The sequence below is a fragment of the Danio aesculapii genome, chromosome 17 (genome assembly GCF_903798145.1).
Source record: "Danio aesculapii chromosome 17, fDanAes4.1, whole genome shotgun sequence".
Classification (NCBI taxonomy): Eukaryota; Metazoa; Chordata; class Actinopteri; order Cypriniformes; family Danionidae; genus Danio; species Danio aesculapii.
The window spans coordinates 36,560,580-36,586,664 of record NC_079451.1 but is presented as its reverse complement, the minus strand read 5'-3'; the positions used below and the strand labels follow the sequence as shown (position 1 = coordinate 36,586,664).

The 26,085-nt window shown below is 36.1% G+C and overlaps 2 protein-coding genes across 8 annotated transcripts in view; one reads left to right on the top strand and one right to left on the bottom strand.

Moving 5' to 3' along the window:
• Window positions 1–12,656, top strand: part of kif13ba (kinesin family member 13Ba) — a 96,773-nt gene extending 84,117 nt beyond the window's left edge. Inside the window, exons 29-41 of one of the 4 annotated variants that reach the window (XR_008839262.1) lie at window positions 1,194–1,249; window positions 1,373–1,497; window positions 1,580–1,756; window positions 2,559–2,651; window positions 3,002–3,157; window positions 3,712–3,789; window positions 3,898–3,951; window positions 4,041–4,155; window positions 4,946–5,079; window positions 7,284–7,349; window positions 7,611–8,283; window positions 8,728–12,173; window positions 12,269–12,656. Coding sequence is in view for 3 of the 4 variants with exons in the window: in XM_056477414.1 (XP_056333389.1) it covers window positions 1,194–1,249; window positions 1,373–1,497; window positions 1,580–1,756; window positions 2,559–2,651; window positions 3,002–3,157; window positions 3,712–3,789; window positions 3,898–3,951; window positions 4,041–4,155; window positions 4,946–5,079; window positions 7,284–7,349; window positions 7,611–8,283; window positions 8,728–8,936 (1,936 nt within the window). In the remaining variant the exon portion in view is untranslated. Of the gene's footprint in view, window positions 1–1,193; window positions 1,250–1,372; window positions 1,498–1,579; window positions 1,757–2,558; window positions 2,652–3,001; window positions 3,158–3,711; window positions 3,790–3,897; window positions 3,952–4,040; window positions 4,156–4,945; window positions 5,080–7,283; window positions 7,350–7,610; window positions 8,284–8,727 lie in introns of all 4 variants that reach the window. The other 3 variants (XM_056477415.1, XM_056477416.1, XM_056477414.1) reach the window with 3 other exon arrangements.
• A 3,962-nt stretch (window positions 12,657–16,618) lies between these two features.
• Window positions 16,619–26,085, bottom strand: part of hmbox1a (homeobox containing 1a) — a 35,630-nt gene continuing 26,163 nt past the window's right edge. For 3 of the 4 annotated variants that reach the window (XM_056476629.1, XM_056476630.1, XM_056476631.1), the window contains exon 9: window positions 16,619–24,619. In XM_056476629.1, coding sequence (XP_056332604.1) covers window positions 24,476–24,619 — 144 coding nt within the window. In that variant the 3' untranslated portion in view covers window positions 16,619–24,475. Of the gene's footprint in view, window positions 24,679–26,085 lie in introns of all 4 variants that reach the window. The other variant, XM_056476632.1, reaches the window with a different exon arrangement.

The following is a 26,085-nucleotide window of genomic DNA, read 5'->3' as shown; positions in this document are numbered from 1 at the left end:
CACACATGATTGTTAAGTAAGTGCAAAGTTTAGACATAAAGGCATATATATAATATATATAAATATATATAAATACGCAATGACGATTATACAGTTTTATTTATTCTACGTTTCATTGTTCAGTCTGTGTACCTGAATACTGTTAGACTCCCCAAAAAAACATTAAGCATTTATTTGATTTGTAATTTAGCTATACTGTGTTGATCATTGCTTGTGATATGGTTTCTTACATTTTATGCAGGTGCGCTCCACTACAAAATCATCCTATTATCATCCAAAATGATCCTAAAAGTATTCATTCTTTCCAAACGGAGCTATTAATTTCATCTGTAAAAATTATAGTCAAAATCGCAATATATATTGCAGAAAAATAAAAAATTGCAATGTTAGTTTTTTTACAATATAATGCAGCCCTACTTCAAGGTCAGATATTGATTAGTGCATGAATGTTAACTTGCCACCATTTGTTTTATATTAAAAAAAAATAGTCTTTTTTTGTCTTTTAGAATCTGCTGAAAAAAACAATCAGAGCTTACAGTGGGTTAGAATACACTCATTATCCCTTAAAACACTCAACATTTGATGAGTAACGTTTGATGAGTAATTGAGATGTAATTAAATTAAATATATGAATTTAGCCTACTGAAGCATTCATGTGCATTACACAAACTTCTATTACTGAAATGTATTTGACCCCCCCCCTTTTCCTTTTCTATCAAAGCTATGTGATATTATCAAGATGAATTTGTTCTGACAAAGTTCTTGTCATATTTTATTACCGTTTTCTAAATGGAATAAACTGTAATAATATTTCAATTAAATCCATCTTTATTTCTATAGCACGTTAACGATGTAGATTCTGTCAAAGGTGAAGTTTTAATAAATTGAAACACTAGAATAATAAGAGAAATGTTAATGGTGTCTGAATATTTTTTGGTTTAACTGTAAATAGCTAGTCTGTCAGAGGTTTATATGATATTAATGCAATTTTCCTTTTAAAGAGATTGCAAAGCAATGTTTTGATGGATTGATATTTGGATTTGAGCCTTTGTTTATTTTTTTTAATGAGTGTCAGTATTAGTTAAATAGTTTTGCAAATGTTTAATCAGGAGCATTTGGGTTGATTTTTTTTATTTTTTTTTTAAATTTTATTGTTATTATTTATTTATTAATTTTTTTGTCTGCCTTGGCAGGGTACCAGTACCTGGGATGGAAACTCACATTCCAGTGCTCTTCCTCGACCTGAGCGGTATGTTTTTCTCTTGCTAAACGCATTGTCCTCTGTGACTTTTCTTCCAGTTCTCCCTTCTGCAAGCACTATTTATCTAACCACTCATTTTCACACTCGTTGTTCCTCCTTCCTTCGCTCCAGCTGATGACTTCAGCTCTCAGGAGAATCTGGACGTCCCTGAGGCAGGTGGTTGGGACGCAACGCTCAGTTCGGAAGATGAGGATGAATTTTTCGACCTTCAGATAGTCAAACACTATGATGGAGAGGTACGAATGTGACCTGCGTGGCTTGGGAGCTCTCTTGGGGTTGTTTTTTGGAGGATTGCATTAAAGCCTATTTTTCTTCCAGGTGAAAGCCGAAGCCTCTTGGGACTCCACAGTCCACGAATGTCAACAGCTGAGTCGAGGAGCCGCCGCGGATCAGAGAGTGTACTTGATCGTCCGCACTGTGGTGCAGCTCAGCCACCCTGCAGAAATGCAGCTCGTCCTGCGCAAACGCATCTGTGTGAACATTACTGGACGACAGGTGCGCAGTCTGCTTTTATATAACCTACACTGTCATCAGCACTGGGGAAATGTGTTATCTTTGTTCAGTTATTTCAGCTTAAAGGGATAGTTCACCCAAGAATTTAAAATCTGTCCTCATTTAGTCACCCTTGCTTTGTTTTAAACCTTTATGAAGACAAAAGAAGCTATTTTGAAGACAGCTGAAAACCTGTAACCCTGAATTCCATAGTAGGATGAACAAATACTATGGAAGTCAATGGTTACAGGTTTCCAACATTTTTCAAAGTATCTTCTTTTGTGTTCAACAGAAGAAAGAAACTCAGAAGAAGGTTTGAAACAAGTAAATGATGACAGAATTTTCATTTTTGGATGAATTATGCCTTTAACATGTAGCTTGTAGTGCATAGAAATTCTACACTACTAAAAAAATGCCAACCTGTTTTCACTAAGACAGACATGTTCCTGGATTAACATCTATGCTGATCCTGGGTCAACATTTCAATTATCCAATCAGAATGAAGGGATATGTTTACTGTTTATTTTAAGTTTAGGCTTACGGTAAGGTTTATGCACTTCTACATGTTATCCAACTATTATTCCCCTCTGTTTTTTGGAATAATTTACAGTTATGGTTGGGTTTAGGGCTAGGGAATAGGTATGGATTACATTTTTCCAACATAAATAATGTTCCAGGATCAACATAGATGTTAATCCAGAATCAAAGCGTACTTGGCAAAATCATGACATGCACTAGAAAAATACTTATTCGTGTGTTATTTATTTAATTGTGTATTTATTTAATTATTTATTTATTCATCCAGGGTTTTGCTCACAATTTCTTGAGACGGATGTCCACTAGGAGCACTATTCCAGGCTGTGGTGTGACATTTGAGGTGGTCTCCAACATCCCAGGGGTAAGCAAGCTGAAATATATGTAATATGAGTAAAATTAGAAATCAGAAATGTGTGCTGGAATGCTCACCAATCCAAATGTGCATGTCTTATTGATGTCTTGCTCAAGTCAAAGCATGCATTAGAGAATTTAAATTGACTTATTTGCTGGAAAATATCGTAATAGTAGCTGAAATAGCCTTTTAATAATGTATGGATCACTTCAGAGCTATCTACAACAATTAAAGACCATGTTAGTAGGCCATTGCTCACAAGACATACATTTTTATTAGTGAAACTTGTTTTTTTGAGCCAGCTTGTTAACAAGCAAACCATCTCTCAAACCCTACTCTCTCTCTGTTGTGTATGTCAGCAGGACAGTCAGAGCTCAGAGGACAGGGAGATGTTGGCCCGTGTGGCCGCCAGCGCTGAGAACCCCAAATCCTCAGACAATGAAGCTGCCATAGAGAAGTACCTGCGGAGCGTCCTGGCCGTGGAGAACATCCTTACACTGGACCGCCTGAGACAGGTCACATATACTTTTAAAAATCTGAATCCAACAAATACATATTCTTCACTAAAGGCAGTAAACCACTTCCGTAAATCTTATAAGTACTTTTATTGTTAACGCTTTAAAATAATGGTTCCTTAGTTCATGTATTTACTAACCGGAACAAACAATTAATAATACACTTATTATGGTATTAAGTCGTCTTTGTTAATGTTATTTAAGTTCATGTTAACTCATTGTGCATCAACTAATGTTAACAAGCACAACTTTGGAGTTTTATAATGCATTAGTAAATGTTGAACTGTGATTAATTAATGCTTTACAAGATTATTTATATTTAATGTTAGTAAATGCATTAACTAACGGACCAAAAAGTGTTCTAATAATAATAACTCTAAAGTGGTTCTAAAGTGTTACCATTTTATTTAACTTACTTTTTACACAAAAATTTGTTGTTGAGGAGCGAAACAGAGAAGAATAATGTTAAAAGTTCAATATTTACTTTTAAAATGACTTCTTTAAATCAGTTCAGTGTTTTCATCATGTCAATCAGTTTCTGTCTTGTGCTTCAGGAGGTGGCTGTGAAAGAACATTTGGCTGGGAAAGGCAAGGGCAGCAGACGCAGTCTCAGCTCTCCCAGTGTGCACCGGGTAAGAGCATCTGCAGCATTACAGTCATCCTAATAGACAGAAATATTAAGGACACTCTGCATCAGAGCCTGCTGTGATCTCTTCCCAAATCACCTCTTTCTCCTCTAGTTATCTGGAAGCAGACAGGATCTGTCACTAAATTCAGTTCTGGATGACAACAAGGTAAGCTTCTATGGGGAAAAGAAGACATATGGTAGACCACAGGAAATCGGTAGTTTAATAACCTCTGATATTCAATTTGCTTATGGAAGACTCGTTGGGAAAGCCAGCAGGATATCTTTGCAACATCTTCCGGGTTCAGCAAAACATTGCCACGACCATCCAGACCTCCTACACCTCCTACACAGAGTCAGGACCCTGAGCAAGGTATGAAATTTATGCAATAAATGTAATAATAATTATTGCAATAAAATAATAGAGATGCATGATATATCGGTTAACGATATCGGCTGATAAATGCTTATTTTTAATTAGATGAAAATAATAATTTATCAATAATAAGTTATGGATTATTTGCAGGTTTATATGAGGGTATTATAAAGATTTGCATTCTGAAGGCCACATGATATTGTGAGTTTTTCACAGTAGAAAAAAGTAATTTACTGTAATTTTCTGTAATTTACAGATGATTTTGGGAAATTACAGATGTAGATGTTTTGGCACTGGTTCCTTGTCTTCTGCAGTTATACTCTGTAAAAAATGCTGGGTTCCACGTAATCAAGAAGTTTTGTATTAGTCCATCTACAGTATATATCGGTTATAGGCTTCCAAATATAAAGACATGAAATGTACATACAGTATCAGTGCATTCCTATAAAATAATCTTCCCTTTTCCATGAACCATTCTTTATATGTCTGTCATTTCAACTTTCAATGCTGTATATGTGTCAATGCTTATGCAAGTTTAGGATTTGAACCTGCAACCTTCTGGTTATCACTTGAAATCTCTCCAAGTCTTTTTGAACTTCTTTTCACCTTGTCAGTTTTAATCTCTCCAATAAAAATGTCAGTGTGACATTTTTGTATATATTCAACATTTTTTTGTCTTCATGCACGCCTTTTATATCTTTTCTACATCTGTACCTGTTTCACCATCATTGTCGTCTCTCTCCACACCTCTACCTTGCTGTTTGCCTCCTTCCCGACCCACCCTCAGGTTTTTCAGGGCTTGCTGCTTCTTATATCTCCCCAGTCAAGGCCCTGGTACCTCAGATGCCCAAGCTGCTCAAGTCGCTGTTCCCTGTACGCGATGAAAAGAAAGATTTGAGACCCTCTCCACACTCCCAACAGGTCTGGACACATTTTTGACTTTCAATTTAATGAGTAAACTATGCCCAAAACCTTGCTTTATTTGCCTGGGTGAGTTTAAAGAGCCCCTATTTTGCATTATAAAAGGTTATATTTTGGTTTTGGGGATCTCCAACACTTTCATTATCTTTTAATATGCATTCATTTTTACCTAATTATCCCAAACGACTTTACCTAATTATCCCAAACGACTCTCTATTTTGAAAATTGACCACGCCACGCGTGAGGAACAGCTGATAGTGGTCATAGCAACAAACAGCAGGAGTTCAACAACAAGCATTTCGGTAAAGGAAGAAGCATGCATCGCATTTTTAGCGTGGTTTTGAACGCATTATGTGAAATAGCCCATAAAGGTTTAACCTAAGAGGTAGAGTATAAGCACTGATCTATAAAAGAGAAGTGATTACAAGCCGCACAGATCGATTACAAGTTACAACACACAACTAAAAACATATTTTGCTAACTACAGAAAACGAGGCAACTGTTTTAATCACACTTCACATTGTGTAGGAAGAAAACACTTACATGATCTGGAGGAAAAAGAAACTGGTTCATACAAACTGTGTAACAGTTACTGACAAAGTCCCATACATTAGTAGTTTTTGCTGATCCTTTGTTTAATAACAAACTGCTGGCGAATCCTGCGTTGCAGCGTAGGTTACTATATCAATCATTAGAAGGAACAAACACAGCACACGGTTGGCTATACTGTGGTGGGGTTGTTGTGAAAATGAACTTTAACCCTTTATTTCCCATAGCCGCATGTCTGGCTATCTCTTAGTGATGGTAATCTTTGCATCAGGATCAATCCTATGATACTCGCGCTTCGCTAGTGTCTGAAGGGAAAGGCGCATTCACGTTTTACCGGATCCGGTAGTTCATAGTTGGTATTGTTTTATTTCGACATTGATACTAACAGGCAAAAGATCCATTATTTAAACGACTCTGAGTCGAATATTTTATTAAAAAAGATATTTGTAAACAAGATGCAGTTTTAGATTTAACCCTCAGCTAGATGTTTTCATTCATTTAGATCTGTGTTGCACACTGCATGGAAGGTACTTTTCAAAAACCCATAATAGGGGCTCTTTAATGTAAATTTCCAGATCATAGTTCATGCTAAAAAACAAAAGAATATTTAAAACCTGTAATAAATATGCAAAGAATCGTATGCATGCATAAAATATAATAGATATGTTAAAAGTTGAATTTTGTGTTTATGCTGATGTTACAATATATAAGATTAAAAAGCTTGAGGTAAAACTTGGTTATTTATCATAACAAAAGAATAGCTTTTTTATCTTTTCATTTTGATTCACACTTTTTGTTACCCCCAAGTTTGTTGCCATTACAAAGCTCTCCAGTTGTTTAATTTATTCAAAGGGTGAGCCATATTTATGCTTTCAGACGTTTCTGTACAGTAGCTTCATGGTGTGATTCATGCATGAATATAAAAAAAATGATGAGACTCATTCGTCATAAAAATAGCAGAATTAGCGCCTACAAAGCCTGTCAGAAATCTGCTGCATTTAGAGGAGTAAATCATATGAGGTAATCAGAAGCATGCAAAAGCTCTTGACATATTTAATTTGAGTCAATTTTAGATGCTAGTGTAATGTTATTCTGTCTTCATGCTGCTTCATTTCCATATAGACAGAAATCCCATATGCTACTACATTGCAGATATATCCGTGATATATTATCCACCTCATATGAAGCATATTAAGTCTTTAAATTAAGCCTTATTTCTTGGTGGTGGATTTTTCTTTTAGTGAGAAAAGCGGGCATTTTGGTTTTCCATGATTAAAACAGTGTCCTCATTTTGTCAAAGTAAATCATGTCAGGGGAACCTGATTATATGTTAGGCAGGAGTCCACAGATAAAATCCAGTGTTTAATTTCCCCAAGATTAATTGTCAATCCATACCCTTTCATCATATCTCCCAGCATGCTTTCTACAGAGGCGTAGAGGGGGAAAAAAATATGACAGCGATATTTCATCGTCTACATCATTCCTCCCCTGAATGCAGACTTTTGATCTGTCAGTACATTAGATCAAACGTAATCCAAAGACTCCCAACATAAAAAATGAACCCATGACACTTAAATCAAGCTTTGTGCCGCCTCTCTGAAAACCATTACTGAAATCGTAAAAACAAATTTAATGCGTTCCATTCATCTCTCCAGCATATGCCACGGATAATGATGCAAACAGCCAACAACCCTGATGAAGGAAGAGTAAGAATAGAACCGGTAAGTAGATCTCCACTCTGATCTCATGCTCCGTCTTTGGTAAAATTAAATAAATATGAATGATGAATTGACTTACAGACTTGTATATTTTACAAAAGTATAGCCTGGGAAGATATTTTTAAGAGGCCAGACATTCTATCCTGCATGTGATGTAAATTGCATGCTATTAATCTGTGGTTTTCCTAGCATGTGAGAGTCAGATGATAGGTTGAGGTGTAGTTAAATATTCCTTGTGGTTTTGGACGTGCTTCCACCCCGTAGGTTGCAGTAATGGGGAAGAGCCCTTCTTCAGACAGACACTCAGATGCTCCTGATGCCCCATCCTCTGTGCATGATCCGCATGACCTGCCCCTGAGCCCCATCAGCGAGGCCTCCAGTGGCTATTTTTCTACTAGCGTCTCCACTGCCACCCTTTCCGATGTCTCCATAGCTTGCGGGGACCTTACCCCTACTCCCAATACCCAGCTGGGTTCTGTAGCATCCAGGCAAAGAGGAGATGACAGCGAAGAATGTCTAGCAACCCCTGTTAATGCCTCTATTGCTCCTGTAGAAGCTGGGATAAGATCTGACAGACATAAACCCGAGGAGGCAGCCCACAGGAATGGTGTCACCACCTCTCAGCAGGAAGCACAGCTACAGACAAACCCAGTGTTGAGTACCTCCACGGACAACCCTTTCTCCCTCCAGAAAGTCAAAGCCAATGAACTCAGGTCTTTCAGTAACATTCTTGGAGACGGTGACGGAAAAGCAACCACTAACATCTTGGAGAAGCTGGAGATCACCTTTGAGGATGCAGAACCCAAGGAACTTGCTTGGCTCAAGGTTGGAGGGAGAGTCACTGTTGGAACCAGTAAGTCTGGCACAGTCCGCTACATTGGTCCAACGCACTTCTCAGAAGGTGTCTGGGTCGGCGTTGAGCTGGACACTCCCTCAGGTTAGTCAAGTCTTCTGTTATCTGTCAACTTTCTGTCAACTAAGTCAACTAAGTCAACTTTTTCTTAGAGGTTAACAGATGCTGCATCCCAATTCCCCTACTTTTACTACATCCTAAAAGTATGTAATGTTTGTAGAAAAGGAATACTCTCGAGTGTGTAGCAGGAGTATGCAAGCTTTGGGACATATTATTTCCTCATTAACGGGGCATTATATTGCTTGCGTAAACCTTTCAATCATCTTGACACATCACAAGTAAGCAACTGTACCTGGAATTGCTACTGGAAGTAGTAGACCTTTTGGGTAACTTTGGAATACTCAACATACTATAACTTGGGACAAACTAATTCTATTTTTGAATTCTATTTAAGACGCATAGTAAGGGTATTGGGACACAGTAACAGTCTTGATGAGACCTTGTTCTTCTGTATCCCTTGTCCACCAGGTAAGAACGATGGTTCTGTCGAGGGCCACCAATACTTTCGATGCAACCCTGGTTTTGGAGTGCTTGTCCGTCCAGATCGACTGACCCGCCGGGAAGCTTCCAAAAGGCACACTGAAAACCGGCGCAGTGGGGAGTTCAGTCAGCAGTTGAGGGGAGGAACTGGCACTGCCATTCAGAAAGCAGAAAATCGCAAATCCTGGACCAGCTAATTGACTATGAGCTGAGCAGGACAGAACCTCCACCTCCGTCCATCACTGTGCTTGGGCTAATGGAGCATTCTTATACCCAACTTTGCATGGAGGTGGTACAACATTCCCTTACATCAGTTTTGGTGCTGTGCTAGTGTGTAGCATGTGGGAGTGCTATGGATTTTTTAACATGCTGCTTCAACTGAGATTTGTTAGTTCGGTAACTCAAGCAAGTCTTCTTGAGTTTGACCATAAACAAATCTTCCGGGTCTTTGGGATCAACCTATCATTCTTTTGTTTGTGCCCTGGAGTCTACAAATACTTCAAATTATGCTTGATTTGTCTTGTCTGTGCAGTTAGTAGTCGATTTCTTGTCTCCTGAATGTGCCTTTTAAGTCAACCCATTTTTTTGGTCATCGTCCCTCATTGCACCTTGATAACACTAGTTAGAACGTAATAAATTGTATGGTAGACAAACAATGTATCTCAGGGATCTGATCAGAGTTAATGGAAGTGTGTTAAGATGCCCTGTTGGGTCTTCAGCTCTAAGCCACTATCAAGCATGTATTTTGAGAAAGGTTATCGCCCTGAGCAGGTCAATGCAGGGGATTGATGTCAGTTTCTTCATGTTGTTGAGTACTACTATTACTTGGCCAGTGATTGCATGACTAAAACCACAAGATGGAATATTTTATGTGGTTTATTGGATTGCCTATCAGTATTTTAAGATTAAACTGCCAGCTCGATGCGTGTCCTTGATTGCACATGGAGAGTTTTTAGACTTGACTGAATTGGCACGTTCAGGCTTAATTAGGCTCTCTCTTAATGGGTTTGATGATTGGAGTGAAAAAAGAAATCATTTTAGAGGGCTTATTTACAATCTGATGAGTTGGGGCTCATTTTAATAAGCAGCCTTTTAATTTGAATTGGGTTATTGAAACTACTTCAACATAAAATGACTGTGCTGCAATTTAGTGACAATTTAACGTAGCTCAGTTTGATTGGTTTTTAAAGACAAGAAGGTCTTTCTTCCGCAAGAAGGTCACGGTGAAAGCACATTCCAGTTTTATGTATTTTTCCCTTTACAGACAATACCCTCATCTTATTTATTCAAGAATCTAATTTCACAAATTTATTAGCATACAGTATGCGCAGAGTGGACACATTTCTATAGTTTTTCTATAGCTCGGCGAGTTCTATATTCTACAGCTTGTTCAGATCAAGATGGAGAGAAAATGACGTGTTATTTCATTCCTTTTATATTCTATTTTCGTGGAAATCATCTTGCGATTTCTGAAGTCTAATGCAATATCAAATTATTCAAATATATTTTAATGGTTGTAGGTATGTACATTGATTTTTATAAAGTGTAAAAATCCCATGAATGGAAAATTAATTTGCACATTTGATTTCTAGTCGATAGCTTATGTGCCCAAAGGGCGCTTTAGTTTTGTTGTAAATTAACTTAAACTAACCAACGATCCACTGTAAATCAACTTTTCACTGGATTTGGTGCTCGAAATTTCGTTTTAAAAAATTTCGAAATTTCGATCTGAGAAAAGATGAGTTTCTGCGGCGGTTCCACATTGCCTTTTATTTGTTTTCCTATAAAGTGATGTCTTGATGTTTGTGTTCGGTCAAAAAACTAAAGGCTGATTTATACTTCTGCGTCAAGAGCATGCATATGCTGTGGGGCAGCCTTCATGCGTTCACATAGCCCTCTTCGTGGCTGACGCTCACATCTCAAAAAAAAAAATTCTACAAGGCTTTGTACCGCTGACGAGTGTGGGTGGGACCGAGAGCCACGCAAAGTCGTTGGAGCAAGTGTTTACAAGTGTCGAGCCCTGTAAAGGAGCTCCAGGTGGAAAGTTTATCTTATGATTAAAGTTGTTGCACATCCACCGGTTCACGCCTCAGATTGAGCGAGTTTTAGCTACTTAGCTACATTAAGGTAGAGGAACACAGGGGAACATAAAAATCTACTGCCAGTTAGCGTTTCGGAAGTGTTATTGCAGAGCAACACACAGCATGTAGAAGCAAGTGTGCCTGCGGACTGCAAGACGGCGGTGTAACATGAAGTGCTGTAACTTGTAGTAAGTTAGAGAGGCGTAACTTGCAGTTATAGAGATCCCATGTGAGATGTCGAGATGTTGTTAGCAAGATAGCAGAAATACTTACCAGAGAACATTTTCACCAAATGTTTTCATTAGTTTTCTCCAAATTTATCTACAACCAATTCATTTGATGTATTATTATTATTATATCCATTTATTTAGCAACTCCACCATGTAACTCCCTGACGACTTCATCTGTTTTGTCATGACAGTTAGCCTACTCGGCGTCCCCCCCTGTGGTTGCAAATAACAGTACAATGGGGAGCAATGGCAAGTATGAAAGCCTCCGCAACTCGTGGCTGTACGTTACTGTGATGGTTGGGTTTAGGGTTGTGGTAGGTATAGACGTTAATAACTGATGGTTGGGTTTAGGTGTGGAGTAGGTGTATACGTTAATAACTGATGTACAGCACCATCTTGCTGAGCTCATAGTTTTGACATGTGGGTCTCCATAAATTCTTTACGCCTCTAATGTACTACAAGTTACGCTCCTATGTTGGAGTCCGGAGAGAGACCCTACTCTGCAGTAGTATAAATGCACGGCATAGCGCAAGGCATGCGCCGTCACTAGACGCAGAAGTATACACCAGCCTTAATTCGCTTTTTTTTTTTTAAGTTGTATTTCGATCTGTGCCTCATTCATCATGGAGAAAAAAACGAAACAAACGCACACATGGAGCACGACTTTGTTGCTGCGACAGCAAGACTCTAAGGCCTGCTGGGTCACGTTAGCAGCTAGTCATTCTCCAAGTATTATATTAAAGGTAATACAAGAACTGACTGATTGCCTTTGAACTGACAAGTCTCTACTAGGTATTTCTTTCTAGCAATAACACTCAAAACACAGTAGGAATTGGACGGTTTGAACCTAGCGTGTTTCTTTGGACTACAAAGGGGAAATGAACTTCCTGAAGCTGATCTCCTTCCACGACCCCAGATTCCAATCATAGATGCTTGTAAATGTGTTTATATTGGTATTCTTTAATTTCAAGTGCAATTGACTATTTTTCTAACACATCACACCCCTTTTAGACAATGTAGTCTCCAGTTGCAGTGACGTCTTGATCTGTCATAAAGTGGCACAGATCCAGAGCCATATCGGAACAACCAAACGGTGGCCTTCTGAAGTCAATGCTAAATACAGGTGCGCATATTTATGCTCTTCTTCTGTTTGAAATCCTTCTCGCTTTTTTCAAAAAGAGGTTTTGAAGGACGCTTTGGGCCCTGTTGTTTACACAGATGTCAGACGAAGATCTTGGCAGGAAGTTGCTGCTCTAGTTTTTGTAAAAAAAAAAAAGTCTCCTTCCCTCGTTCTCAGCAGTGAGTGAGTGAACAGCTCCATCTTTCACCACTAGTCTGTGCCTCTCCTGATGATTTCATGTCCTGAAAGTTGTCACATATGTTTGAGTATATGTGTGAATGGTGTTTTTTTTGTACATACAGTAGTTGCATCTTGATAGTTCAATCGGAGCACAAGGCTGGGTTTGATTAATTTAATTATCTGCAATTCTATGCTGATATCCAAAGAATAATCATGTATAATAATTCATTTATAATTTCTTTTATATTGACTGTACAATAATCTGGCTGAAAAGGAAAAAACAAATAAAACGTGAACTGATTTACAGATATGTCTCGTTACTTTTAATGGTTTATTATACTTGGGGTATTTCATAAAATTTGAGGGAGCGCAGTCTTTACTCACTTGACTTTAATTTTAATGGGATGGTTCACCTAAAACAGACAATCATTTACTTCACACTTTACTTATCACAAATCGTATGATATTATATATATTTTTTAACACTGGCTTTATTGATTTTAGTAGCTTTTAACATGTACTAAATGTTTGTAATAGGAAAATACTTAGAATATGATGTTTTGGACATTTGGGTATATCCTGTTTTAATACTATGGATAAGAAACTGCAAAAAAGGCTATCTCCTAATAACTCTAATAAGCTCTTACCATCAAACATATTTTGTTGAAATGTAGAAGTTTAAATTCCATTAGACAAAATTTTTATGACAGTACTTTGATGGACATTTTTAGAAAGGTACCACCAGGAAGAGTTTTACTTTTTTTTTAATCAAAAATAGAACTGAAAAATCATATTTAACTTTGAATACATTTTTTTGTGAATTTTATCTAATTATATTTGATATGTTTGTCTAAGTAACTTTTTTTAGTAGAATACGAATTTGTTTTTATCATGTAATATTTTAATGGATATCCTTTTGGCCACGAAATAGCCATAAGTTGCTGACGTGGCAATAAATATGTAATAAATAAATACTATGGATAAAAGGTTTAGAATTTTCTCCCAACGCACACTTCCATTAACAATGATATAGAGTTCCTATCTCTTTATTGCATTTTACGCATTGATCAGGCATATTTGTATGAAATTTGTGAAGTAATTCTGGAGTTATGTGCAGTCTCATAGAATTTAAAAAATAGTGAATAGTAAAAAATAACACATTGATAAAGGCTGTAAGACCAAGCGGAATCCTTTGTTGGCTGTAGCTTCTGTGTGACTTCAGCTAATTAGTTTTGGCCAATGCTAAGAAATGTTTTTCATGAGTCTACCATCCAGCTGTGCAAGAAAACGAATAATATCTGACATGAGGTTTTCTTTCGTCACTATTGTTTTTAAATTGAGAAAACATTTTACAAGTCCACACAAATCTGACCTAATATTAATGACTTATGACGTTGTGCGCCTGCTGGGCAATAATGAAATGCACTACAGAATGTTACGTTTACACACATCCACAAATTACATGTAAATGCATCAGCTTGTTACTGTGTAATACTCACTCACTCCTGAGTACTTTTGAAAGGTCTACTTTTTACTCATACTTTAAGTAATATTTACAACTGATACGTTTACTCTACTTGAACTACATTTTTGGGCAAGTAATGGTACTTAGATATCATTTTTCAATACTCTTTCCACCACTGTTAAAACCCTGCTGGGTATTAAATTTGGGTAAAATATGGACAAAGCTAATTTAGTAAACATTTTATTCCAAATTTTAGCCAAACATTTTTGTCCATATTTTACCATTTTTATTTATAGCTAAAATTGTCCATAGTGTATGTGTGTAAATAAGATGTATGGGTGTTTCCCAGTGAGGGGAAGTGACTAGAAGGGCATCCGCTTTGTAAAACATATGCTGGATAAGTTGGTGGTTCATTCCACTGTGGCGACGCCTGATTAATAATAGGACTAAGCTGAAAAGAAAATGAATAAAACATGGTTTTGGAACTTTTACATGTAAAAACACCACTTATCACACCACTTATCACACAACATATCAATGTTCAAATTTGCTTTACTCCATTTAAAAAAACTAGCAGGATTAAAATTGTCATTACAGTTATAATTAATACTACATTAACTTTTAATTTAAACGAAAGTACCTGAATTCGGCCTGTACTATATTAATTAGGGTATCTGTACATTTTACAGCATTGTCATTTAAGCTATTATCAATTCATTTATTTAGTCATTATTTCATTTAGTAAGTCATTTTGCTGGATGAATCTGTTTAAATACTTAATTGCAAGGCAAGATCATGAATCGACAAGTAAAGACAAACAGTCACCATCTTTGAGCTCATTAAGTCTTTATTCTCTAGAAGGTTTACAGTTCTAAAATAAAAACAACTTAAGAACAAACGAAACAAAAGTGTCAAAACAAAACTTAAAAAAGTAACAAAGCATATGCGTTTATACTACATATTAATTACAGAACAGTCTACTGTCCAAAAAAGGCACTAAATTCTGTAATAAGAGATACATGATTAGACTATTTCAAGTTAATACAACAGTGATATATTTTTATACTCATAGAATATAATTATATATATTTTTCATATATTCACATATTGAACATGGACAGATTAAAAACACAGTCGAAGTGTTCCCTCGTTCGTTCACAAACACATTCCGTCACTAGCTTAACAAAGACTTCTGGGTAAGTGAGTGAACCGTTTCTGAGAGAGGGGTCTGTGTTAGTACACGTTATATCCTATCAGAAAATATACAAGACTACAGGACTGCTGTGCAAACTCAAACTGGGGTCTGCAAAGCCTCAATTCAGGGACCATTCTACACTTTTCCAAGCTCAGTGTACGACTGGCAGTTTGCAATACTGTTTATTGTCTTGCTATAATCGTATATATTTGATGGAAGTACAAACAAAAAAGTGACTGGGGCTAGTTTCACATTCACAATATTTTGAGACTGGAATGGTTGGATTTACTCATTGTTTGTTGTTTTTACTCTCTGATAGTCAAAGCAAGTTAAAAAAAATTTATGTTAAATTTGCATTTTAAAAAAGTTCAGAAAAAAGTGTTTTATGTAAATTCAGACCACGAGTCCACATATATGGACATCATTTTTCTCTAAAAGTACATCAAGATGATACTTAGGTTTTTATTCTAATTAGGTTCTAATCAGCCCTAAGGGGCAAAAGAGAAATAAAAAATGCCTGTAAAAAACACCTTGGGCCTTGAGAGTATAAAACAGAATTTTGCATGCTCAAACTCTAGTATGACCGCGGCTTAATTTTTAATGAACGTAGATTTGAACTTGAAACTGAAAAGAATTTTTCATGTTCAAAATTTTAATTGAGCCAAATTGCGGTCTTAAGTTTAGATTGATAAAATTCATTAAAAATATACTCTTTAAGATTTTAACATCAACCCGAATGGCCTAATAATAATTACTATTATTATGTGAAACATTTGAACAAATTTGCATTACAATTTATTATTGTTATTTTTTATTTTTATGGAGTTTTCCTTAAAGTCCCCATGAACCGGAAGCTGCCAGTTATTATTTTGTATTGTGATGCCATTCCTAAAGAAACAACATATTAAATGACAAAACAGTGGGCGTGGCTTGTTTTTTCTACTGAGAGATGATTGGATGTAGTAAAGTAGGCCCCGGTGAAACACAAAGGTGTTTCAGGAGAGTTATTACAACCTAACAGACTCCTCCACCTCACCATTTCTGTTTGTTGTCAAAACTGACGGTTTGAGGGACGAGGTTAAATATGTTAGCCACGCCCAATTACTAAGATATTACTAAGAAAACAGGAAGTGCATTTTTAGATTTCAATCAAAGATAAGAACAGCAAACTATTTTTTTTCTTAATGTTTAGCTAGGTTAATTTGATTTCTTGGGGACTTTAAAGTGGGTCTTTTTCATGACAACCTAACTTAGCAGTGCTTGGTGCCAAAAATTTCAGTCTGACAAACAATCTCAAAAGTGTGTGTGAAAAAGCCCCGGCCAAATTATAAAGCAAGACATTGTGTTTAAGTTGAATGAAACCTCAACATTTCAACAAAAACATATTGAACTAATTCAAGTCCCATTTGATGGGTTTACAAAACAAGAAATTAAATTTCCAATGACTATTCCATCCTAACATACAATATATTTGACAGCACAATGTTAAGCTTATGCAGATTTAACATTAGCGTTAACTTAAGGAGTTCGTTTTCACAGATATGTCGACACGTGTTAAGTGCTTAAAAATACTTGCATTAAGGCTGAAGCTCATTATGGATGTTTCAAACTCACATTCGGCTTGTTTGTTAGCTAGTGTGCGATCGATCCACGCTCAATAGGAACAAATGTGTGTTTATGAGTTGAAATGCTCAAATTTCAGACAGTCTGAGAGAACTTTTGAAGCAGCTGATCATTTTCACAGGTTTGTCATCCGATAGCTATTTTGAGAAGTAAAAAAAAAAAAGCTTATTTGTGACTGCGATGATGTGCATTTCACACAGAAAGCAGCTTCCTAAAAGGCAAAGAGGAAAGACTGTAAAAGAGAACGTGTGGTTAGCATCTCCTGCCCCCTTTTTTTTTTTTTTAACAAGCACCATATTTCAATTCTGAAGCACAAAGAAAAATAACCTGAACGAGTCCATCCCTCTTTTCTATCTCTCAAACAGTACCAGAGACACGGGAACAAAATAAAAGTACAGTCAAGTGAAAATGTTTGGACACACTATGAAATTACACTTTTTTTTCCCCACATCAAGATATTTTCTGATCTTTGGCAGGTCCTAAAATGTAGAAATTAAAACCTCAAAAGAACAACATGTAACGCTGGACCACGAAACCAGTCAAAAAAAAAAAGGACAATGTGTGGCTGTGATACAACTATTTGAAAAACTGGGATCTAAAAAGAAAAGATCTTAAATGTTAAGAATATCATTTAAAACTGAAGTGCTTAGATATGTAAATCACTAATCAATAATTGAGCTTTGTTTTATTTACAGTTAAAAATGTACCATATACCTTCATGGTACCTAAAGGGGACCTATTATGCAAAAATCACTTTTATATAGGGTTTAAACACAGTTGAGTGGCAGCGGTGTGTGAAATTCTATTTTTTATAATCACACTTTACAGTCAGCAGAAACACTTTGATTGACATTCTCCTTTTGTACATGTCAGAGGAGGAAAGCACCGCCCATTTGTGGCGATCTCTCCATCATTAACAAACAGCCCTAAGTGAGAAACAATCGTCCACCATTAGAGTTTTCACCCACTGGTGAAATGGTGGAAGATAATGTCAGTTTTTTTCACACAGATAACGTTAGCCCTGTTTTGGATCTGTCACTGTCGGCGGCGCCCAGCCACGACTCAGGACACGGTTCATATTTCTGCCGCGCCACAGAACGCCATCTGATTAGTTTCATTTTAAATAGCATGCGAATGTGCGCGTCTGGTGTGCGATACTTCCAACTGTCATGTGCGCGCAGCCACGAGCGACGCATCCGGTGTGTGATGCCCTTAAGGGTGCACATCGATTATTTTGTTCTGAAACAGGGATTAAATATGTTACAATGGTCTTTTTTGTTCCTGGTGCGGTTTGCTTTCACAAGGCCAAGTTTCTAAACGGAGCAAAATAGCTAAAACAAGTCACGTGCAAGTAAACTTTCATCACATTGGTCAGAGTTCCACGGTTTTTTTTTAGAGTCCCGCTTTATATAGCCGTATATATGCCTATTACATATCCATAACACACTGTCATATAGCCTAGTTTGTTGGACCGTATTGCGTTCTCACTACAATCGATCTGCTCCAGAGTTCATTTCAATCCAGTCGAGACCACCCCATTCAGGTGATCTTGGACCGATTGTTTTGGTCCAGATCGGAGTGCGATTGCTGGTGTCACATATATCCTACGAACTATGCTAACTGTAGAAACGCACAAGCTTTCAGAACAAAAGTGTAGGTGTGAAAGCACCATTATTTTACATCTCGTAAAAAAGAGGCATAATAGGTCCCCTTTAACTTTCTAATGGCATAAAAGAAAAATCAACAATTGTGACCCATACAATGTGTTTTAAGTTGCTGCCAAAAATAGACCCGTGTAACATTAGACTGCTTTTGTGGTCCAGGGTCACATATAGCATTAGCAAAAGTCAATTTAATAGCTAATCAAATACCTGAAATGATGATCAGCAGAAATGTTTAGCAGTTTGGTTGGTCTGGAGGTGTGTGAACACAATGCCCGTCCCATAGCTAAAACTCAGTCAACATTGGGTCATACAACAAGACAATGATCCCAAGCACAGCAAAAAAATAATTGTTTGAAGATAAAAAAAAAAAAGGTTGTAATAGTCCAATCAAAGTAATCTCATCCTGAATGAGGGATCATTTACACCAGTGCATTATCATTTTAAAATGACGTTTCAGAATGAAAACACTCATCGTCCAGACTGGTGTTTTTTCAGTAAAACGATCTCAGCCATCACTATACGGTCTGAAATACATGGCTCATGACAAACTCACTGGGCATGTCTGTATTTTGCCAGCATCTGTCTACTGGTCGTATACTGGTCATATAAGAGGGGGTTGACCAAATCTGTGGACACCAGGTGTAATGGTACGATTTCAAAATGGTGTTAAAGCTCTGCACTCAGTGCTACTGGCAACGCTACAATGCCACGGCTCTGAGGCGTCAAATTTACAGCTGAACTTGCCAGTTTTAATCATGTGGAAGATAGCGTTTACATTTTAAAACACGCAAGGGATCAATACATAAACACACAGGCATACATGGTTCAAGATGTTTGTGAAAACTGCAAGTGTTAAAGAACACATTCTCATAGAAGCTTTATGTAAGTGATTTCAGCTCAGCAATCCAGTTCCGCAAACACTCGAAAACATGTCAACATCTTGCCTTGCCTACTTTTCACAGCAATTGGTTGCCACTTGACATTTTTTGCTGGACATTTGCATTAAGAATAAAATAAAATGATCTCAACGTGCCAGTGGAAATGTGCAGTAACAGTAACAAACCTTTTAAAATGAAAACGCACTAGTGTAAACGCACCTGAAATGCTGTGGTGAGAGCTGTGCAAAACAGAAAACCTCTTGAATGATTGGAGAATGAGGAGTCATTTACACTAGTGCGTGTTTGTTGTAAAACGTCATTTTAGATTGAAAACGCAGAAGAGCAGACAGAGAGTGATCGTGAATAGCCACACAAACGTTTCAAAAGTCTGCGTTTTAGTCTGTCTACACTGAAACAGAACGTGCAGCATTATTGCAGGTCAAAGATGCTGGACACTAAGAATGCATTCGTGTAAACGCTACCCGATGAGAAAATCATTCTTTTTAGGGTTTCCGAAGTTTGTCACTAATCACTTTTCTACATTCCAAAAAAAAAAAAAAACTTCTTTACAGTTAGTGGAAACAACACAATTGTTATGTTTTTTAATTGTTTTATGTTCAATCCACCTAAATTTGTAAAAACGATGAAGTTAACTTAATCGAATTGTGTGTTTTAACAGTGTATCAAGGCTTTGTTTTTGTAAATAAATAAATGACACATTAGCCCCTTTCACACATACAGACCTTTCTGAAAAATTACCTGCAATTTTCCGAAAAGGTGTGTTTGTGTGAACAGGCCCTTTTTGAAAATACCGGTAAATTCGGTACGTTTTCCGGAAAGAGAAGTTGTAATTTGCCGGAATGTGAACACAGAAAGAAAATAGCTGGAAAGAGCACGTTCACGATTAGAACGTGCTGATGCGAGACGTCTGCTCCAGCCAATCAGAACATTCAGACACATTGACATCTGCGCTGTTTATGAAAATAAAAGCCTTTGAATATTTTTCCAGACACATTTAGCTGCTAGATGTTAGTCAGATAACATTTCTACTGTATGTTCCTTCTTAATGCAATTGTGAAAAAAATTATCGATAAAATGCTTATGATAAACCGCTGTTTGTTTACCTTCAAGCTCTGCCGCGTGTGCACGTGAAGCAGCTGGTGACCACCAGCACACACCCATATTAGTACCATCAATAAAAGCCAGACCCTTTCTGTGTTTACAAGTAAAAGCGCAGCTGTTTAGAATTTACCGGTATTTTGGAATTTTGGAAAAATTCCGGAACGTTTTTGCCTGTGTGAACAGCGCTCTTTTGAATTTACTGGTAAAGTCGTTCTGGTAATTTTCCGGATATTTACCGGTATCACTGTGTAAAAGGGGCTAATGTTTGATGTCATGTGATGTTGTTCATCTGGGGTTTTATCTTTGAAGTTGTAAGACATGTCAAGGACCATATATTTTGTTAGTTTTACATCCTGATATGAAAAATCATGTGTCTTAACATTTTCACCTGACTGTGTGTTAGGGCACAGAACCCAAAGCACCAAAACCCTCCCCCTTATATAAAGTGACATTATTCAACAAACAAGCAATTACATTGGGATATTTATTAGAGTGGTTAAATCCACTTTAATTTGGGAAATAACGCTCATCAATCCCTATGGAAGGACTTTTAGTTTATCATCACTTTCCAGAGCAACCCCATATTATCGACACGTGGGCAAACACCAACAGGTTTTTCTACTGGAACGTCGTCACCCTGATTGTCAAGTGTTTTTCCCGTTCGCTGAGACAAAAGAAAACCCCCAATGCTACAACGTTTGTTTTTTTCCAGCCGCGTGCTGCTGAAACATTCGCACAGTTATTGGCTGAGCAGAACACTTTGAGGTTATACATATATAGATACTGTACGTTCCAATAAACGGCTGATTGCTTTTTCCAGAGGCCCACAGAAGAGCCCGGCTGATTTTTTCCTAGTCTGCTAATGCTGAAATATAATGGCACAATCTTCACGAGTACTGTAGGCGTCCATTTCAGACAACCTTCGACGCCTCCCTGCAGATATGCACAGTTGTGTAGCGGCAGGAACGCAAACATAAGTGGCCGCTGGGAATTCAAAGTGCAATACGTAACTGCTGAAGCCAGCAGGTCGGTTATGGTACTGCAAACAACAGTCCTACGCAACTTTTACGGTCACAACCAGAGTCCAGAATAATGTTTGCCAGGTTCACAGCTACATATATTTAATACTGGTAAAAAAAATAAACATGTTTTATTGAAGCTATTATACTCTCAATGATAATGAAGATGTTTTGCGTTACAAAGAAACTAGGGAACAGGTTTGCATATACAAAAAAAACTTAAACAATACACATTTATATTAGCAAAGGGAAGAATAATCATCCAACAATCCTTTTTTTCTTAATCCGCAGGGAAGTATTATGTTTAATACTGTTTTATATTTAGATATTTTAATCTGATGCTTTAATTAGCATGCTACACTTTCAGAAGACACAATAAAAAGTGCTGTTTCTCTGTGTATTGCACTATTTTTGTGAATGTCTCAGACACGTTTCAGATGACATGAAATTAAAGTAACTTATTTAAAAGTTTGTTATTTAAAAAAACTATTTTAAATTAAAATGTGTTTTGTTCAATTCTATTGCACATGGTCCTAAGCTGTTTTTAGACACACAAACGCAGGTATCACTTTATTTTGATGGTCCCTTAAACACATTTTGTTGATTATAAGGCACATTGAAACTATATGGCAACTGATTCTCATTAGAGTTTTAGTAGACTAAGGTTGGGGTTAGTCTAAGTTGACATGTACTTGCAAAGTTTCTTATAGTCAGTTGAATGTCTGCTGGTGGAGCTTTATCAGCAGATATTAAGCAGACAGTCTACTAATACTCTAAAGAGAATTCTTTGGCATGTAGATGCAATGTAACTTATAGTCAACAAAATGTGTAAAAGGCACAATCAAAATGAAGTAATACCAAAATGCCTAAATTGAAATGGTCCAACTTGTTTTCCAATTGAAAAGCAGATTTACATGGGTATACAGCTCTAGGAAAATAATAAAAGACCACTTTAAAGTTATTGTTTCTCAGTGTGTGTATGTGTATATACTGTATACATATAGAACACATATACACTTGCCCCAATATTTAGAACATAAAAAACTGAATATTTAATTCTGCCCTAAAAACTTAAAATTTAGAGAGCAGATAACTTCGATTAAATACATTTTTTTAATGGTTATCCTAATAATGAATCATGCACATAAACCTTGCACACTGAGTCCAATGTGTATTGATGAATCCATTGCAATCAATTGCAAAACGGGGTCTTCACACAGCGATGATTTGTTGGAAATATTGTGTCAATTGAAATGATCCTGAACAGAGACTGCCATTATGTCAAAGGTATGGAGAGACACACACCAAATAGTGGCTTGGGAAAAGCGTGCTGCATGCACCAGGCATCAAAACCAATATACAAGCGGCTACAGCAGTGTTTCTCAAACACCCATCACAATCTGTCCTTATATTTCATACTTTGTTTGTCATAAAGTGCTCTGTGCTGAGAGTAAAGGTGCTGAGACGGCATTTCAAATTTTTGCTAAATATTTTTTTTAATTTGGCTCTGAATAGTCAAAACACCTCTCAAAACTGTTGCTACAGATGGGAAAAAAATTTATGAAAATCAGAAAAAAAAACCTTGGATCAGGATTTTTCTTAATTTTCTTAATTTTTCTGAGACATCTTTATTTTTCAATGTTGCGGAGACTTTTATTTCAGTATAACTATTGTACAGTTGAAGGCAAAATTATTAGCCCTCCTGTGATTTTTTTCCTTTCCTCTTTTTTTTTTTTTTTTTTTTTTTTTTTTTAAATATTTCCCAAATTATGTTTAACAGAGTAAGGAATTTTTGTCTGATAATACAGCATGTCTGATATTTTGTCTTCTACAGAAAGTCTTATTTGTTTTATTTCGGCTAGAATAAAAGCAGTTTTTATTTTTTTTAAACCATTTTAAGGTCAAAATTATTAGCCCTCTCAAGCAATATTTTTTCCATGGTCTACAGAAAAACCATCATTATACAATAACTTGCCCAATTACCCTAACCTGCCTAGTTAACCTAATTACCCTAGTTAAGCCTTTAAATGTCACTTTTAAGGTGAATACTAGTATGTTGAAAAATATCTAGTCAAATATAATTTACTGTCATCATGGCAAAGATAAAATAAATCAGTTATTAGAAATGAGTTATTAAAACTATTATGTTTAGAAATGTGTTGAAGAAACGTTCTCTCCTTTAAACAGAAATTGGGTAAAAAAATATATACAGGGTTGCTAATAATTCAGGAGGGATAATAATTCTGACTTCAACTGTATTTCCGACTGAAACATGACTGAGAAGGGGGTGGGGCTTTCTTTTCGCGCCTCATTCCCTCATAGCAAACTAACGGTAAGAGGGGCGTGGCTAAAAATATCATGGCTGAAGCAGTCAATCTGACATCATCAGAAAAGCACCACCACTACAAACGCAGAAGCAAATCCTCAGACTTTGATTACCAAAACTATTTTTTTTTCAGTGGATTACCTTGCACAGCAATGTGCGCTAGCAAAATAAACCTCGCAAATTTTGAATTCACAAAAACTTCTAAACATCAAAATAGTCAGACTCAGTGTGCAATGAACATGTTTCATATGTCAACAAGACTTACTAACTAGCCATTATCTTTTTTTTAAATATACTTGCGAATAGTCAGCAAGCGAGTGTTTATTCTGGACCCTGATGACAACCGTACAAGTTCGAACTTTCCATTTGAGCTCCGCAGGACCGCACCTACATAAAAGAAATAAGTTAAGAAGTGAGAGAGAATTCGCTTCCCATCACACTTTCCCTGGAGAGAGCGAGGCAGTGAGCATTTCGTTATGATCCTGACCTCTTATATATCCTGCAAAGAAGACTTCCTGAAAGAAGGAGAAACTGAGAGGCAAAAATTCACTATCCGAGTGTGAGATGGCAGGGTGATGTGTGGCGTGACGTTTTTTAAGTGAACGCGTTTCATCATCAGTTTGAATGCAGCACCTCCTTAATGAGGAGGAGGAGGAGGAGGAGAAGGAAGAGGGGAATGTTGGGTTAACAGTCTTTAGAAACCTCCGCGTTCACTTTGGTCATCCGTGACCGGGCCAGACTTCTCACAGTTCTGTTTTGGCTGTATTTCGGTAACCCCACATTTCTCCGTTCAGCATCCCCCGCCCCCTCCCCCCTGACGACAGCGCTGCGTTTCACTCGTCGTCCAGCACTTCTGTCTTGATGTCGCTGGCTGATCCGCCTTGTCGGGCCAGCGCCAAAATGCTGTGGTTGACGGCGGCCATCTCTACTGCCAGAGCAATGGGGTCCTGGTGCTCATTCGGGCCAGTGTTGTCGTCCTGTAGGGAAGCAGAGAACTAGAGGTGGATCTGAAGCCCTCTGCTTTTGCCTCGCAAACCTGTTTTGAGTGACTTTGTGTCATTATTAGACAAAAGGAGCATGAACAGTTCAATCAACACACTGCATTTAGGGGGAGCATATCAGTTCATGGCTGATATTAGAAAGTGTGGGTAGACTTTAAAGTGGTGTTGTTAGATTATAATTGTATATTTAAGTGTTTTGTATATTTAGAATTGTTCATTAAAAAAAACAGGAGAGATTAAATAACAAATTGTAAAATTTTTACAAATATGTTAGTATTAAAAAGAGTCACACAATTATGTTAAATAAACATGGATTTAGAAGTAAAATAAATTAATAAATGAAAAACTAAACTTTTTAAAATAGAAATATAGGCCAGCTATATATATTTTCATTAAAATTTAATTCATTCAAAATTTCAATACAAAACCTATTAATAAAATGTATTTATTGAGAAATATTTCTAGAGAAATGTGTTTTTTCATTTAGCTTTATGTAGAATAAATAAAATGATTTAAAATAAATATATTCAAATTAAAAACTATTTACCCACTGACACAAAACAACACTGATTCAATTCAAAACAGAATAAATAAATAAAAAGGAAATATTAATTATTGAAAAGTAAAAACAAAATTAATAATAGAATTTTTAAAAAATAAAAATATAGGCCAATACTTAATATTTAATTAATTAAACATTTAAATACAAAAGTTATTAATAAAATGTATTAATTGACAAATATTGCTAGATAAATATTTTTCATTTTCTTTTAGCTTATGTAAAAAAAACAACTAAAATGAACATTTTAAAAATAAATATATATTAAATAAAAATAACTCAAATTAAAAACAAGTTCAATCAACACTGATTCAATTTAAAAAAATAATATTAAATGAAAAATAAAAACATAAATAATTGAAAAAAAGTTTTTTTTAAATAAAAATATAAGCCAGCTATATACATTTCAATAAAAATGTATTAAACATTTAAATGCAAAACGTATTAATAAAATGTATTAATTGAGAAATATTGCAAGAGAAATGTTTTTCATTTCTTTTAGCTTTATGTAAAAAAACAACTAAAATGAACAGTTATTAAAACATTTTCAAATAAAAACAGTTACCATTGACACAAAAATAACACTGACTTGATAAAAAAATAAACAGAAAAATAAAAAAATATAAAAAATAAATATATTAAAATAAAAGGCATTAGATTAAAATATATCAACAGTTACCCATTGATAGTTAAATAACATTAAATCAATTAAAAAAGTAAAATAAATAAACAAAAATAGATATAGTATAGAAATATAGACCAAGAAAAAATTTATTTAAAAACAAGAAAAAAGCCTTATTAAAATTAAATTAATAATCCTGCTTTAAACATTGAAATTAAACCAAGATGTAAAATAAAACCAATTCATAAAAGTATTATTTAA